The following is a 17,753-nucleotide window of genomic DNA, read 5'->3' as shown; positions in this document are numbered from 1 at the left end:
AGCCATGTGTGAAAACCAAGGCTAGGTGTCCCTGTGTTTATTAATAGCTCCTTTGGGGGGAACAGCCTGGCACGTGGCAAAGCGAACAAGTTCTGAAGTAAGGTACATCAGAGATTACATCCTGGCTCCATTTCCCACTGGCAGTGTGTGGCATTTGTCGAGATCATCCCCAAACCTCAAGTTTCCACCACTGAAAATGGGCACAATATTGCCTCCCTCCCAGGACTGTTGTGAGGATTAAATAAAATAATATACTTGAAGCACCTAGCACAGTACCTAGAACACAGTAGGTGCCTGAGAAATGGTGGGTACTCAACTCCTTTTCCTCCTTCGTGTCTAAGTTCCTAAGTCTCATCCCGGTGATGAACAGATTGCTGTAAACGAACAAAACTCACACTCTCCAATTTCTCCTCCTGAATGAGTTTCTTTGTAAAGACCGAAGTAACATTATACTTGGGCTAGTGATGTCAAACGAATGTCGGACATTTCTGGGCCCCCGTCACTCACTCTGTTCAGCACCTGCTACCCCTGAAGATGAACGGAGAGGAGGCAGACGGTAGGTAAATACAAACCACAGACCCTCCTTTGGAAAGCTTTGTCCCTGTCCTCATTCCTAAGAGCAGCACTACCCATGTAAGCTGGCAAAAGAATAGAAAAAATTAGTAGCTTGGAAGACATACCATCCACAAAACGGGCCGAATGAAACACTTTTGTATAAAATGTCATGTTTTTGTAAAAACAAACAAACAAAACGGAATCCTGGGCTGAGAGCAGGAGATTCAGGTGAGAGTTTTGATGATACCACCCGTTAGCTGTATGACTTTGGTTCACTAAACTTTTCTGTTTCTCTGGCCAATGAAAGCAATGCCATCTTCCCTACATCCTTTACAAGGGCACAGAGAGTTTCAGATAAGATAAATAGAAAGCTTTCCAAAAATCGAAGCAGCAAAGAAAGCTAAGGCTGGAAATTTACTTTGTTCCAAACTCCAATCACCAACCACCACCCTCCCTCCCCAAGACTGAGAACTCTCTGATAACTCCTTCAAGTGCACCCAGAGACTCCACCAGCCTGAAGCTCGCTTATGTAAGAAGAGACTGCAGCACTGCCTGGAATGTAGCATAATACTTTGCTTAAGAGAAATCCTTGGAAATGTCTCAGCTGAAGTACAAGGGCAGGCTCAGGCCTTACATTTTGGAGACAGGCGCTCTCAGTCACGGAACACCAGAACTGTGGCTGGAGCAAATGATGTCATCCAAGCTCCTCTTACCATGGTCAATGTCAAAAATTAAGACAGGAAGTTCAAGGACAAATTGTGGGGTTCCCAGGCAAATATAAGTTAGAAAAGCAGTTTGGACCTTAGAATCTTGCTTTAAAAATTGTCTCCTATTCTGTAATGGTTTTTGGTTTATACGAAGCTTTTCTTGACAAAAATATACATAGTTGCATAGAAAAATATATTCCCTTAGGACTCTATTTTTACTCCCACTACACATTAAGAAAAGAAAAAAGAAATCATGTGTCACCCCTATATCCAAAAACAATAACAAACCAAAAATTAAAAAAATAAGATTTTCGAAGAGACAGAGATAAACTTAAGGGCTCTCCACTCTAGAGCTAAGAAAAGAAATCGCTCAGATACCTGTTGGGTTCCTAAATGATTGGAAAATGAAAACTAGAAATTAACCACAGGCATGTGGGAACACCTTGTAGATACAAGACTTTCCCCATCCACAAACCATTCCTGCGACAGACCTGTGTACTCAACACCGAAAATATCCTCAAATGTAAGGATGCTGGGGATTGGGGGGGGGGGGGCGGGGAATCAAATTAGCATCAAAAAAATAGTAATGTTGACTCCTGCCCTGGTTCTGGGGAAAGAAGGAATCCGGTCTAATGCAAACCTCGCGGCCAGAGCCGGACAACTCGTCCCTAAGTTTGGCGCGTCCCCGCTCTGCGCCCTCGGCCCCCGCCCCCGCTCCCCGCTCCCCGCACCCGGGAGCTCAGAGCCCCGCGAGGCCCTGGCGGAGGACAGACCCCGCGGCCACCGCCCGGGGAAGAAGGGCGGCTCCTCTCCAACGGGGGTCCTACGGCCCCACCCCAGGCCCTCGCGTGCTTTCCTTCCCCTGACCCCTCGCCCCCAGGCAGGTCACCTGGCTCGGCCGCTGCCTGCTGGTCCTCCGGTTGCTCGCTCGCTCCAGCCGCGCCGCCGCCGCCTCCGGGAAGCCGCTCGCCCTCCCGAGTCACGGGGCCGGCGAGCGGGCTGCCGAGCTCGTGCCAAGGCTGCGGGAACCGTTCCACCCGGCCGGAGCTGGGACCCTGCCCCGAGCGCAGCCGCCACCAGGGCGAAACTGGAGAGCTGGGCTCGGCTCGCCCGGGCGGGGAGGGGCGGCTGCAACTTTGCTCCTGGACGCGGGAGAGGAGGGGGCGCCCGTCTCCAAACTCCGTGCAGCGCCCGCAACCTCTCCAGTCCGGGGATTTTTTTTTTTTTAATGCTTTTTTTTCTTAACCTAAAGGGAAGCCAGATTCTTGCCCTCAAGTTCTTGTTTCCAGAGCGGCGGGGCCGCTGGGAGGGCGGAGGTGTGCGGGGCCGAAAGCCGGGGGCAGGAGACGCGCCCCGCTGGGTGCGCTGGCGGCGAGCCGGGCGAGGGCGCGCGGGGCGGCGGCGGGCGGGCAGCGGTTGCCCTGGGAACCCGCCTTCGCGGCCGCTCCGGACCCTGCTCTCAGTCCCTCGCTAGCCCCCTCCAGCCCGGAGCCCGGCGCCCGGAGCCCGGGAGGGAGAACGGCCTGGAGGGACCGGGCCAGCGGCGGGGAAGCAGTGACCCGGACCTGGATCGCCGAAGTAGGAACTGGAAGTGACAGCGGCGCAGGGCAGAGCAGCAGCAGCAGCAGCCGCCGCCGCCGCCGCCGCCCGGGCAGCCGTGGCAGCAGCAGAAGCCGCGGAGCAACGGCGGCGGCCACACTGCGCATGCTGCGGCCGCCCGGTTCGGCCCTGGGCCCGGGGCTGCCGCCGCCTGGCCTGCCGCGGGCCTCTGCCAGAGCCTCGGGCGGGAATCCCGGCCTCAAAGAGCAGCCCTGCCTGGTGGCCCGCTTTCCCCTCCAGCCCCGTACGCAGCTCGGACTCCCCCAAGCTCTACGGTGAGCCGCTGGAACACCCCAGCAAGGAAGCGCTCTCCAGTGGCCCTCCGCGACCCTCCCTTCCCCGAACTGTCCTGGATGCCCTTCCCGGACTCTCAGAGAACAGGCCCCATGTCAAATAGTCTCTTTGAGAGAGAATGAAAAGGTTCTTGATAGATGGGAAATATTTCCGACCTTACTTGAAGTCCAATTTTTACAGAAATAGAATGCAGTCGGTAGATTAGGATGGCCAGAGTCATGGGTGTCATTTGATGTAACTCACGGCAATTCCAGTAGGAGTATCAGATTGGCTCAACAGAAAGCAAAAAAAAAAAAAAAAAAGACCAAAAACTTACCAAAATCCTCCTTAGTCTTCCCACTAGCTCAAATTGAGGGGCTAAATATACAAAGCTTTCCCCAGCATTAACTGATGGAAATGGGCCAGTTAAAAACAGTGTCCAACAGTGAGACATTACCAATCCTTATTCCAGTCTCTTCATTTTACAGATGAGTCAACCCAGACCGAGGGAAGGGGACTCTGACTTCACTGAGAGAAGGTGGCAGGTTCAGGGCCTGAAGAAAGGTCTGCTGATACCCACTGCCGCTACTGCTTAGTTGTCTGGCCTTCTGCCTCATTGCTCCAGGGAGGTTTTGTTCTCCTCCAGCCGGGAGCTCTCTTACGGGAGATTTAGCCTTGACTCATGATCATTAGTAGTGCTGCCTTCCTTCCAGTACTGCTTCCCTGCAGAGCAGCCCCTGGGAAATGGCAAATCGTCCATCCCACAGGCCCCACTTTGGGGAGGGCACCCCTGCTGTTCCAGTGACAAGGCAGATGGAGTGACTCAGGGAGACAGGAGGCAGTGAGAGGGTGGGGGCAAAGAAAAACCATACTGATACCAGCTGGTGAGAGAGAGAAGGAGGGAGAAAGAGAAAGAGAGAAAGAAACACTAACTGAGCCTCATATACATTCAATGGTATCCTCCGTGAACAAAGCATCTTTTTACAAAGTAGGGTCGGCCCAGGAGCAGAATAGGAGATGGTAGGGTATCCCTGGCAATGGGTTGGTCATAAGGGTGGCAGGTGACAAAGCACAAGTACCTGTTGGGGATGAGGTGGGGAGAAAGGCTGGCTGGAAGGAAAACCAGAGGACTAGAGCTGGGACAGACCAGTCCTTCCTGGGGCTGTAGCCAGGACCATGCAGTCAGAGAGGTACCACCAAGGCCACTCTCAAATGATCACAAGAACTGTATCTGTCCCTGACTCCCACCAAGTTCAAAGGCAGAACAAAGACAAAACTACCATTGCTAGGATAGTGTTGTCAAGGGACTTCCTGGTCACATTAGTGACACTCTACCTAGACATAAGGATTCTTCCATATGTTCTGGAAGATTTTCTCTTGAGGCCTGAGTGTCCTCCCTGCACTCTCCATTCTGTAAATAAATAAGGAAGATAGACTTGGTTTGCAGAAAAGGAAATACAAATGAACTATAAAGGCATGAGAGATATCCAGACTCACTAGGAATCATGAAAGTGAAATTACAGAAATAATAGAAATACCATTTTCACCCAACATTTTAGCAAACATTGAAGATAAATAATATCCAGGGCCACCAGGGACATGAAGAAGTCACTTTCTACACTATTGGTGGGAGTATAACTTCAGCATTTTTGCAGAGGAATTTGAGAGTATCAAATTTTCACACAATTCCATTTCTATGAAGAAAGATGCTTCAACAATAATCACAGATGTGCACAAATCTCTATGTGCATATACAACAAGACCCATTGGTATTTATCCCAGGAATGCAAGATTAACATATGAAAATTAATCAATGTAATACAACATATCGCTATAATAAAGGAAAAAACCAACGGTCATCTTAACAGATGCAAAGAAAGCATTTGACAAAATCTGGCACCCTTTCATGATAAAAACACTCAAAAAGCTAGGAATAAGAAGGAACTCCTTCAACCTCATAAAGAATATCTATGAAAACCCACAACTACCATAACACATTGGTGAAAGATTGAAAGCTTCCCCCTAAGATGAAAAACAAGACTAGGGTGTCCATTCTCATCGTTTCCATTCAACACTGTATTGAAGGTTCCAGCCAGGCCTATTAGTCAAGAAAATGAAATAAAAGGCATCCAGATTGGAAAGGAGAGAAGTAAAAGTATTTCTGTGCACAGATGACATGATCTTGTACAGGAAAACCACAAGGAATCCAACAAACTCTTAGAACTAATGAACAAGTTAAAGTTGAAGGATGCAAGATCAATATACAAAAATCAATTGTACTTCTATGCACTTGCAATGAACAACCCAAATATGAAATTAAGAAAACAACTCTTTTTGTAGTAGTATCAAAAGGAATAAAATACTGGAATAAATTGAACCAAGGAGGTGCAAGGTGTGTACACTGAAAATTACAAAGCATTGTTGAATGAAATTTTAAAGACCTAAATTGATGGAAAGACATCCCGTGTTTATGGATCAGAAGACAATATTGTTCAGATGGCAATATTCCCTAAAGCAATATACAGACTGAACACAATCCTTATTAAAATTCCAGCTGGCTTTTTTGCAGAAATGGACAGGCTGATCCTAAAATCCATATGAGCACACAAGGGATCCAGAATAGCCAAAATCATTTTGAAAATGAACAAGTTTGGAGGGCTTATGCTTTCTGATTTGAAAACATACTATACAGCTACATTAATCAATTCAGTGAAGGAAATAATAGTCTTTTCAACAAATGGTATTGAAACAACTGGATATCCACATGTAAAAGAATAAATTTGGACCCCTATCTCACACCATACACAAAAATTAACTCAAAATGGATCAAAGAACTAACTGTAAGAGCTAAAACTTGAACACTCTTAGATGAAAACATAGGAGACAATCTTCATGACATTGCACTAGACAGTGGTTTCTTAGATATGATACCCAAAACACAAGCAACAAAAGAAAAAAGATGAATTTGACTTTATCAAAATTTTAAAACTTTGTGTTTCAAAAATACTGTCATCCAAATACCAATGGCATTTTTCACAGATCTAGAACAAATAATTTTAAAATTTGTATGGAAACACAAAAGACCCAAAATAGCCAAAACAATCTTGAGAAAGAAGAACAGAGCTGAAGGAATCATGCTTCCTGATATGCTACAAAGGTACAGTAATCAAAACAGTATGGTACCAGCACAAAAACAGACACATTGATCAATGTAACAGAATAGAGATCCCAGAAATAAACCCACTCACTTATGGTCAATTAATCAATGAGAAAGGAGGCAAGAATACACAATGGAGAAAAGACAGTCTCTTCAATAAGTGGTGCTGGGAAAACTGAACAGCTACATGTAAAAGAATGAAGTTAGCATATTCTCTAACACTATACACAAAAATAAACTCAAAATGGATTGAAGGCTGGATACTATAAGGCTCCTAGAGGAAAACATAGGCAGAACACTCTTGGACATAAATCACAGCAATATTTTTTTTTGGATCTGTCTCCTAAAGCAAAGGAAATAAAAACAAAAATAAACAAATCGGACCTAATTAAACTTAAAAGCTTTTGTACAGCAAAGGAAAGCACTGACAAATGAAAAGACAACCTACTGAATGGCAGAAAATATTTGCAAATGATAGGATCAATAAGGGGTTAATATCCGACACATATAAACAGCTCGTACAACTCAACATCAAAAAAACAGACGACCCAATTAAAAAATGGGCAGAAGACCTGAATAGACATTTTTCCAAAGAAGAAATGCAGATGGCCAACAGGCACATGAAAAGATGCTCAACATCGCTAATCATCAGGGAAATGCAAATCAAAACCACATTGAGGACTTCTTAGGTGGTGCAGTGGTTGAAAGTCCGCTTGCCAATGCAGGAGACATGGGTTTGAGCCCTGCTCTGGGAAGATTCCACATGCCATGGAGCAACTAGGCCCGTGCGCCACAACTATTGAGCCTGTGCTCTAGAGCCCACGAGCCACAACTATTGAGCCCATGTGCCATGGCTATTGAAGCCCACACACCTAGAGCCTGTGCTCCACAACAAAAGAAGCCACTACAATGGGGAGCCTGCGCACCACAATGAAGAGTAGCCCCCGCTTGCAGCAACTAGAGAAATCCCGTGTGCAGCAACGAAGACCCAACACAGCCAACAAATAAATTAAATAAATAAATTTATTAAAAACAAAAACAAAAAAAACCCCACAATGGGATATCACCTTACACCTGTCCGAATGGCTATCATGAAAAAGAACACAGATAACAAATGTTGGGGAGGATGTGGAGAAAAGGGAACCCTCCTACACTGTTGGTGGGAATGTAAATTTGTGCAGCCACTGTGGAAAACAGTACAGAGGTTTCTCAAAAAACTAAAAATAAAACTACCATATGACCCAAAAATTCTGCTCCTGGGTATATATCCAAAAAAAGCAAAAACACCAATTCAAAAAGATACATGCACCACAATGTTCATAGCAGCATTATTTATCATTGCCAAGGTATGGAAGCAACCTAAGTGTCAATCAACAGATGAATGGATAAAGAATAAGTGATATATACATATATATACATATATATATTTCCCACTGAAATATATATATATATTCATATATCCATATGAATGGATAAAGAATAAGTGAGATTTATATATACATTTCCCCACTGGAAATATATATATATATATCAATGGAATATCACTCAGCCATAAAAAAGGAGAAAATTTTGCCATTTGCAGTAACATGGATGGACTTAGAGGCCATTATGCTAAGTGAAATATGTCAGACAGAGAAAGACAAATGTTGTATATCACTTATATGTGAAATCTAAAAAATACAATGAATTAGTGAATAAAACAAAAAAAAAAGCAGACACAGATATAGAGAACAAACTAGTGGTAACCTGTGGGGACAGGGAAGGGGGGAGGGGCAATGTGGGGGAGGGGCAATATAGGGTAGAGGAGAAAAAGGGGGTTATTATGGGATAATATGAAATGAGTGTGAAATTTTTGAAAATTGTAAAACACTATAAAATTTAAAGAATCTTTCATTCAATAAAAAATAATTTTAAAAAATTAAACTAAAAAAAAGGAAACAGGGGGCTTCCTAGGTGGTGCAGTGGTTGAGAATCTGCCTGCCAATACAGGGGACACGGGTTCGATCCCTGCCCCAGGAAGATACCACATGCTGTGGAGCAACTAAGCCCGTGCACCACAACTATTGAGCCTGTGCTTTAGAGCCTGTGAGTCACAACTATTGAGGCCATGTGCTGCAACTACTGAAGCCCATGCGCCTAGAGCCCATGCTCTGCAACAAGAGAAGCCACGGCAATGAGGAGCCCGCGCACCACAATGAAGAGTAGCCCCCACTTACTGCAACTAAAAAGAAAGCCCGCGCACAACAAAAAAGACCCAACACAGCCAATAAAATAAATAAATAAATAAATTTATAAAAAACAAAACAAAACAAACAAAAAAAGAAAACAGGGAAATATTAAAAAAAAAGAAAAGAAAAAGATATTATCAAAGTCTGGGAGGTACTTCAGAAATACCTTTGTTTCCCAGGTTTCTCAGCAGACTTCCCTGACCAGTTGCTAGCTGTGTGATCCTCTAGAGACCCTAGGACACTGCAGCTATATGAGAACACAAAGATGGTGGTCATTTGCTGAGGCCAACTGGCCACCCAGAAGGTCAGAAGGCAGCAGCTCTTTCTTGTAGTCACTGTGCCCCACAGCCAACACTCAGACTGTCAATGTGCTGCTGTATCTCCAGCTTCACTTTTCTACATTTCCAAACTGACCATTTCAAGCTGGCACTCTTTTTTCATATAAATAATAGTGTGTTCTTGGCAATAATCAAGCCCTGCTCTTCTTGCTTTTTGTGCATTAACAGTTTTATAACGTCAACAAAATTGTATTAAGCGTGCCTTATACGAGGCACTGTGCTAGCTACTTTAGGTCTGAGAGGTACTCTATCTAAAGTGGTAAGATACCGAAACAATCTAAATGCCCATCAACAGATGAATGGATAAAAAAAGATGTGGTATATACACACAATGGGCTGTTATTCAGCCATGAGAAAGGAGGATATTCTGCCATTTGCAACCACAGGGATGGACCTTGAGCACATTATGCTACGTGAGATAAGTCAGACAGAGAAAGGAAAATACTGTATGGTCTCACTTACACATAGAATCTAAAAAAGTCAAACAAAATAATAGAGTCAAATGATGGTTACCAAGGGGTGGGTGTAGGGTATGAAAACTGACATTGTTAAAGGATACCAACCTGCAAGGAGTAGTAAATACGCCATAGTGCTCTAATGCCCCCTATAGTGAACACAGACAACAATATTGTACTATACTTAGGTGATGTGATAAATTTTGCCACAACGGCAATCATATTGCAATATATAAATGTATCAAAGTAACACATACACCTTAAATTTACACCATGTTGTATGTCAAATAGATTCAATTTAAAAATAATCATTTTTTTTTAATTTGCAAATATTTGTGTTTAGGTCTGTCTCCTAGCTATCTGGCAGCTTGAGACTCTATAGTCAGTATTCCTGGCTGCTGGGTACACCCCAGCTCAGCTTTCAGTCTCATTCCTTATGTATTGATTTTATTAGGCTTCCCTCAGGGTTCTAGGAGTGCCTCAGTGTGGCTGCTATACACCCCTTACGGACATAATTTTTTTTACAGGCATAATTTTGTGTACAACTCTACCTAGTAGTAACAGTAAGAGTGAGTAGCTATTATGCATGTCTTATGTGCAGTGGCACATGAAGTGCCTTAAATGCATTATTTCACTTGATTTTTAAAACAATCCTATGCTGTACATATTACTAATGTCTCCATTATACAGACGAGGAAACTGGAGCAGAGAGAGGCCAAGTTACTTTTCCCAGAGTCACACAGTCAGAGCCAAGACTCTGACCCAAGTCTGTCTGTCAAACTACAGAAGGTATGTGCTTAACCACGATGCCAGATATTGCCTCCTTACAATATTCATCTGATGCTCCAGCCAGCCTGAATTATGAAAAAAAAAATCAAAATAGGCCCGATGACTTTCATGTAAGAAATGAAAAGTACGTTATACTTTTTTAGAAAGATTTGTATCCAAAGTGGCTAAAAATATTTTAAGCATGGGTGCTTAACGGAGTAAGCATTAGTTATCAGAAAAATCCACTTATGTAAAACGACTCATTCTCCAACAATGCCAGACCCAGTAGGTGTTTCTGTATCATCTAGTATTCTTAGAACTGCAAAGAAGCTTGGTATACCTTCTGGCAGCTTCAAAGTGCATAAATCATTGGCAATCTCACCATGTTTTTATTTAACAAATAAAAAAGAAAATACCATGATCTGTTTATAGCAGACATCATTCCATAAGGGATATAGAGTAGGTTACACCTACTTCAAGAGCCATACACACCCATATGCCCATGCACACACACAGCGAGAGCAAGAGAGAGCGCTAAAATTTGGCAATAGGGAAATCTGGAATAAAACATTCTGAGACAAGCATAGCTTGATGCTATGGCTAACTTTAGGGAAAATTCTGAAGGAAGCAAAGTTTATCTGGGGCAAAGGTACTTGTGCTACTACTACTAATAGCTAAAACTTGGAGAAGACTTAGCATGTACCATGCACTCTTCCGGGACACGAATTCATTGAAATCTCACACCAATCCTATGAGACAGGAGCTGCTATTCTTCCCATTTTACAGGTGAGGAGATTGAGGCATAGAGGCATAGTAAAGTAACACGCCCAAGGTCATTAAGCTACTAGAGGGATAAAACTGAGATTTGAAACCTGAGCAGTCTAACGTCCGAGTCCAGGCTCTAACCACTAGTAATACTTCTCCACAAGTACTAATAACACACATCTACACTTCTGTCCCTGGCCCTGTGCTGAGCACTCTACGTACATTACTTTATAGATCTTTGGAGGTTGGAGCTCTTAGCTTTAAATTATTATGCAGTTTCTCATTTGATCCTTACAACAACCCCAATGAGGTAGCTACTATTGTGTCCATTTTACAGATAGAAACACTGAGGCACAGAGACATTAAATAATTTGATACACAGACGGAAGTATCACCTCCTTTTCAGCAACATCCCCTTTACTTGCTGTAAGGATCCACATTAACATAAAAGAAAGCAACGTAATTTAATAAACAATTTCTTCCTTAGGGCCAGGTTCTTTCAAGGCCTCTGTTCTAAAGTGTTAGTGGGAAAAAGTGACAATAATCTTTCCACTCTTCCCACCTCAGGGGGATTACAGTAACGCTCTGCAGCAGCCAGTGGCCTGCTTTGGGCTCCACTTAGTAGGGACTCACACCACACAAGCTCTGGCACCGAAAGCCTGCTTTCAGGGCTTGGGTGCTATTTTTTTTTAATTAATTTATTTATTTATTTATTTTATTGCCTGTGCTGGGTCTTCGTTGCTGCACACGGGCTTCCTCTAGCTGCAGCGAGCGGGGACTACTCTTCATTGTGGTGCGTGGGCTTCTCATTGCGGTGGCCTCTCTTGTTGCAGAGCACGGGCTCTAGGCACGTGGGCTTCAGTAGTTGAGGCACATGGGCTCAGCAGTTGTGGCTCACGGGCTCTGGAGCGCAGGCTCAATAGTTGTGGTGCACGGGCTTAGTTGCTCTGTGGCATGTGGTATCTTCCTGGGGCAGGGATCGAACCCGTGTCCCCTGCATTGGCAGGCAGATTCTTACCCACTATGCCACCTAGGAAGTCCTTGGGTGCTATTTTTTAAAGGTACCATATTTTGGGTTTGTTTTTTTTGTTTTGTTTTTAACTGAATTATAGTTGATTTACAATGTTGTGTTAATTTCTGCTGTACAGCAAAGTGACTCAGGTATACATCTACATGCATTCTATTTTTTTATATTCTTTTCCATTATGGTTTATCATAGGATATTGAATATAGTTCTCTGTGCTATAGAGTAGGATAAAAGTACCATATTTGACTCTTTGCTCTTTTTTTTCCTTTTTTCTTTTTCTTTTTTTTTGGCCATGCTGTGTGGCATGCAGGATCTTAGTTCCCCGACCAAGGATCAAACCCTGCTCCCTGCAGTGGAAGCATGGAGTCTCAACCACTGGACCACCAGGGAAGTCCAGAAGGTACCATATTTTGAATTTTGATTTTGTTTTGTTTTGGAATTGGTTTCTGGAAAAGACAAACTAGCAAGCCACGACTGGGGACCACTGGGGACCATTTCCACAAAATGCTTCCTCTGTTTAACAGTGAAAATAAACAGAGTACTTTTACTACACCATCTTCACTAGCAGAGTGAAAAATGATGACCACAAGAAGGCAATCTGGGTGGGCTTACCTCCACTTGAAGGGCTGCACATCCTTTCAGAAAGTCACTGATGTTGTTGGTGCAGTCAGCTTCGGTTTGGGGCTCCAGACAGTACTAGAGAAACAGTCAAATGTCACTTAGGGACTGTCATCACATGCAGGGCACATCATTGCATCATTCACTGATAACTAGATAAGGTAGACTTTTTAAGGCGGGGCCAACGTTGCTGTCAATCCAGGAAGAGAAATTAACCACTGAAGGAAGTGATGCAAAAATCTAAACGGTCGATCTTGTTTCAAATGTCACCAAACCCTTAGTCCCAAGCCATCTCTCCTTACAAACTTTTTCTCATGCTTTCTGCCAAAGCGTGGTGATAGCAAATTAGAGAGACCCTGAAAGTTTTTTTTTATCCTGGTTCCTACTTTCAACCTATTACCACCCTCCATCATCCTCATGAGAATTTATTAAAAATTATATTTTCTCCTTCACTGTTCTCTACATCTGATCACATTTCTCGACATGTTCCCACCATTTTATCACTGTTTCAAGTTTGAGAAATTATAAGTAAATCAGCATGTTCAATAAAAATACAAACTGGCTCAAGGGGGCAAAAGAACTATACTCACCATCACATTCCCTGCTGACCTTAAGAAAATAATTGCAAAACTCCACCTTTAAGCTTACTTAAAGTGCCCACGTTTTAAATTACCCATCCTCATGATCATGGGTTTCCAACACTCACAACTTTGAACTTTTAAAAGAGAGTAAGGTTAGTTTCACTTTGAACACACGTTGCATTCGAAATGTATATTTGGTTTCTATTGTTTTAACAAACTTGTGACATTTTGGATTATTTCTCTTGGTTGCTAAATAGCCTCTCTTTCAATGGGTATTTTATTTCTTTGAGAAGAAAATCTACACTGAATTTAGTCATACCATCAGTAAGCACCGTCAATATCTGTTAGAAATCATCCCATTATTCCACAGACTCACGTGTACCCCAAGTGCAAAACATGTCCTTGGTACACAGGGAGGTATAACATGCATCTCTGTGACAGAGCATGCTCATGACATGGGTGTTCTCCTTGTCCCCTGGCACCAGTGGTGTAACAGGTTTTTACTGTACTAATCTTCGGTGGCCAGTTACTAAAGGATAACATTTCATTTTCTGACTTTTTCCAACTACAAAAACAGAAAAAATGTCTAAGTCTTAGAAAGAACTTAAAGTACGAGCGTCCCGTGACCCAGGCAAGTGAAAATCTCCAGAGTGACATTATTGCTGCTCTCTGGTGGTAAGTAACCCCAAAGATACTGTGAATTTCCCTTACCTTTTCTACAGAGCCAGGCCTAAGTCTGTTCATCAGTTTGCATAGCACTACCCCATTTTTCAGCGAGGACTTCAAGAACTCCTCCGGATCACAGATGGTCTTTTTGGGGGAATCTAATACTCCCAAGGATATAAGCCATGTCACGATGCGCTCTTCTGGATTCATTACTGAGGACTGTACGCTCCGAACAGCTCTCTGGGGCAGCTGCAAGGACTAAGCCACATCCGCGATTGCATCTGCTGTTGTCTTCCTTTTTATGAGCTCTCTTCTCGTGCTTGCAGTGCAAAGCTCTAAAACAACTTTTCTTAGACGACGGTGGAAGCCACTCCAATTATGGGATTTGAAAACCACAGAGCTCACACTCAAAGATGTGGAAACAGAATGAATGGGGGGAAAAAATCCTGGATAACACTGGGTTTCTTTTTCAAATCTGCAAAACAAATTCATTAGGATTTTTTTTAAAAAAAGAAGAAATACATACACACACACACACACACCCAAAAAAAAAAAAAAAGAAAAACCTAACGGTGCAAGAAGCTGTAAGGGAAGGAAGTGAGGAGGATGCTGGGGAGGGAGGAGAGAGAAGGAAGCGAGGGCTCTGGGAAAACAGAGGTGAGCCAGCACTTCAGGGGACCTTGGAAGTGAGATACTCATGGGCCAGTCTGGGAAAAAGCTGTCAATAAACAGTCTAGCCCCAGTGAAAATCTGGCTTCTGTCAAGAGGAAGATGCCAACTGGCTCTTAGGTCAGACAGATCTGAGCCTTGTGGGGAGCTGTGCTGGCACAACAGGGCTCAAAGAAGGTAGGCTGGGAAAATTCTTCCAAGAAATGGCCAGATGTCCTCATCCTGTCTCACCGAGATGATGTGTCACGATCATGCCTTGCAAAACACGTTGAGCTGCATGGTGACAACATGCCAAGCAGATGAAGATTGTGCCTGCTGTCAGCCATCACTGTGTATAAGCACAGGCTAGAAGAATGGCATTTTACTTTGCAGCCAAAAAGCTATGTTTAGGGAAATAGACTAAGGATAACATCTGACATCCTGTTTACTTGCATTCTTGAGCGATTCTTTTTCTGGACCTGGTTCCACTACACAATCCAGCTGCAGTACCCTTAGCAAAGGCTCAGACACAGTCATATTGGTGGGTAAAAAGCATTTGAAAACAGAACTTTTGAGAACAAAGGAATACTTGTCCTCTGTCTACACTGCAGTCTGTAAGGTTGATGTTTCCCCAACAAGAAACACTTGGCCTTAAAAATACTGGTACCTGACCAGGTAGTTGTAAAGCCCCTAACAAATCAGCTATCAGTTTTGGGTGAGATTTTTTCTTTTTGGTTCTTAATAAAGTAAAAATCTTCCATTTAAAAAATTCCCCAGTTGCATGACAGACACCAAACATAAATGTATTCTTAGTAGAAACATTATATGTTTATTTTAAGTCCAGAGCCAAGAATTGTAGCTCTAGCAACTGATATTAACTCTTCTGCTTGTGTAGGCTTAATTCCAGATAAAGCATGAGCTTCCAAGGCTGTATGATAAGTCACCACAGCATTGGAGGACCTAACTGGACCACTTTTAGCCACAGTACGTTGCCCATTGGTAAATGTTATTAAATCTGCATATCTTTTTGGCCACGTCTCGCAGCTTGCAGCACCTTATTTCCCCAACCAGAGATTGAACCCAGGCCATGGCAATGAGCGCTCCGAGTCCTAACCACTGGACTGCTAGGGAATTCCCTAAATCTGCATTTTTAACAAGAATGTCACATAAATCAGGTCAGAATTTTCAAAATTTGCACTCCTCAAAGCTGGGGGTGAGGCTATAGTCAATTTCAGTTCTTCAAAAGGCTTTTCAGATTCTAAGCACCAAACCAGAAGGTCCAGAGGAATACCAGGCAATTGCTTCGTCAGAGGTCTCATCCCCTCTGCAAAAACTGGAATCCACTATCTACAACTTTTTTGTACTAGTCTCAAAATTATCTAAGGTTTTTTTTTTTTTAAGTAACTGTTAGATCTGCAAAATGGGCTGCGTCCTAGACTGTCACACTCTGTGGTCTACAGCTGACAACAGATGTCCTGTTTTACCTCAGATCAGCAATACTGCAATTTGTGTAGTGAAGACTTATGCCCTTGTGAAGCAAAGAATTGTACCAAAGCCAAAGTATCAATTAGTTTTACATTGTTCTTTGGTTTCTGAGACTAGCAGCAAACCATCTACATTTTGAAAATTATAAATCTCTCTAGTGGAATAAATTTCTCTGTTTTCTAGTAAATGATTAGAAAATACAGAAGGGGAGTCTCAAAACCCTTGAGGAATGCTTTGCCGTAAATACTGGACTCCTTCAGAAGCAAAAGCAAATAAAAACAGAGTCATCCACTAGAGGAACAAGAAGAGGAAGGAGAGAAGGAAGGAAGCAAGGAAGGAAGGAAAGAAGGAAGGAAGGAAGAGAAAAAGAGAGGAGGACTTCCCTGGTGGCACAGTGGTTAAGAATCCGCCTGCCAATGCAGGGGACACGGACTCTTTGCTCTGGGAAGATCCTACATGCTGTGGAGCAACTAAGCCCGTGCGCCACAGCTACTGAAGCCCACGCGCCTATAGCCCGTGCTCCGCATCAAGAGAAGCCACCGCAATGAGAAGCTCATGCACCACAACAACAAAGGCCAAATGCAGTGCCCCCCCCCCGCCCCCGCAAAAGAAAAGAGAGAGAGGAAGGAAGGCAGGCAGGCAGGGAGAAAGAAAGAAAAGAAAGAAAGAAAGAAGAAAGAAAGAAAGAAAGAAAGAAAGAAAGAAAGAAAGAAAGAAAGAAAGAAAGAAAGAAAGAGGAAGAAAGAAAGGAAGAAAGAAAAAGAAATAGAAAGAAAGGGAGAGAAAGGAAGGGAGAAAGGGAGAAAGAAAGAAGGAAACAGGTGAGGGATGTGAGCTAGGGCTTATGGTAGAAGATGCTATTACAGAACTGGACTCCCTAGTAGCAGTAGGGCTGTTAAGATTCTGGGATATGTGATGTCAGGTGGTAGCACTTAAGCATCAGGAGCAAGGTGGGTATAATCACTGTAATGGGCAGCAAGGTTAGAATCTCACCAAAGCCTGTCTGACCCACACATCTCAAATGAGATGATTCATAAAACACTGTGTTCCTAGGGGCATTATGTGCTTCTCTCTCTTTCTCTTTCTCTCATTCATATATATATATGTACATATATATATGTGTGTGTGTGTGTGTGTGTGTGTGTGTGTGCATAGGTGTGTGTGTATATATATTTAAAAAGACAAAAATTAAATAAGCAGAAGTCTGAGGTTGCTATAGACTGAATGTTTGTGTCCCTCTCAAGCTTCATATGTTGAAACCTTAGGGAGATGATTAGGTCCTGAGGGTGGAGCCCTCATGAATGGGATTAGTGCCTTTACAAAAGAGACCCCATAGAGATCCCTCAGCCCTTCGGCCATCTGAAGTTACAACAAAAAGATGGCTGTCTATGAACCAGGAAGTGAGTTTTCACCAAACAACACATCTGTCATCACCTTGATCTTGGACTTCCCAGCCCCCAGAACTGTGAAAAATAAATGTTTTGTTGTTTATAAGCCAATCAGTCTCTACTGTTTTTATAGAAGGTCAAATGGACTAAGACAGAGGTCAACTGCCCCAGTGGAAAGTCACAACTCCATTCTCAATTTCCAGAACTAAGACAGTTCTCAGACCCCTATATCCATAAAATGAAGGTGAGGCCAGGTTCCCATGAGGAAGGACCCTACAACACATAGAAAGTATATCTGGTAGTGATTTCCCCAGTCTGTTTCCAAAAGGATCTATGACCATTTACTCAGCGGGGGAAAGTGGAATATACTTTCAAGGTCTCTTGGAACCAGGAAATAAGTAGACACTAATACCCAGGAGCCCAAAGTGCTACTGTGGCTGCCCTGTTAGAGTGGGGTTTATGAGGGTCAGGTAATAATAAGGAGATAAAGAGTAC

General features: G+C 43.3%; 1 protein-coding gene across 3 annotated transcripts in view; it reads right to left on the bottom strand.

Annotated features, from left to right (window-relative positions):
• The window catches only part of ARHGEF6 (Rac/Cdc42 guanine nucleotide exchange factor 6), a 108,405-nt gene extending 94,443 nt beyond the window's left edge, over window positions 1-13,962 (bottom strand). For 2 of the 3 annotated variants that reach the window (XM_057718565.1, XM_057718566.1), the window contains exons 1-2: window positions 13,783-13,962; window positions 12,485-12,568 (exon numbers count right to left, since the gene is read on the bottom strand). In XM_057718565.1, the coding sequence (XP_057574548.1) occupies window positions 12,485-12,568; window positions 13,783-13,947 (249 nt within the window). In that variant the 5' untranslated portion in view covers window positions 13,948-13,962. Of the gene's footprint in view, window positions 1-2,151; window positions 2,771-12,484; window positions 12,569-13,782 lie in introns of those variants that run through there. The other variant, XM_057718567.1, reaches the window with a different exon arrangement.
• Between the last annotated feature and the right edge of the window lie 3,791 nt (window positions 13,963-17,753).

Source organism: Hippopotamus amphibius, chromosome X (assembly GCF_030028045.1).
Source record: "Hippopotamus amphibius kiboko isolate mHipAmp2 chromosome X, mHipAmp2.hap2, whole genome shotgun sequence".
NCBI lineage: Eukaryota > Metazoa > Chordata > Mammalia > Artiodactyla > Hippopotamidae > Hippopotamus > Hippopotamus amphibius.
This window is presented reverse-complemented; position numbering and strand designations above follow the sequence as displayed.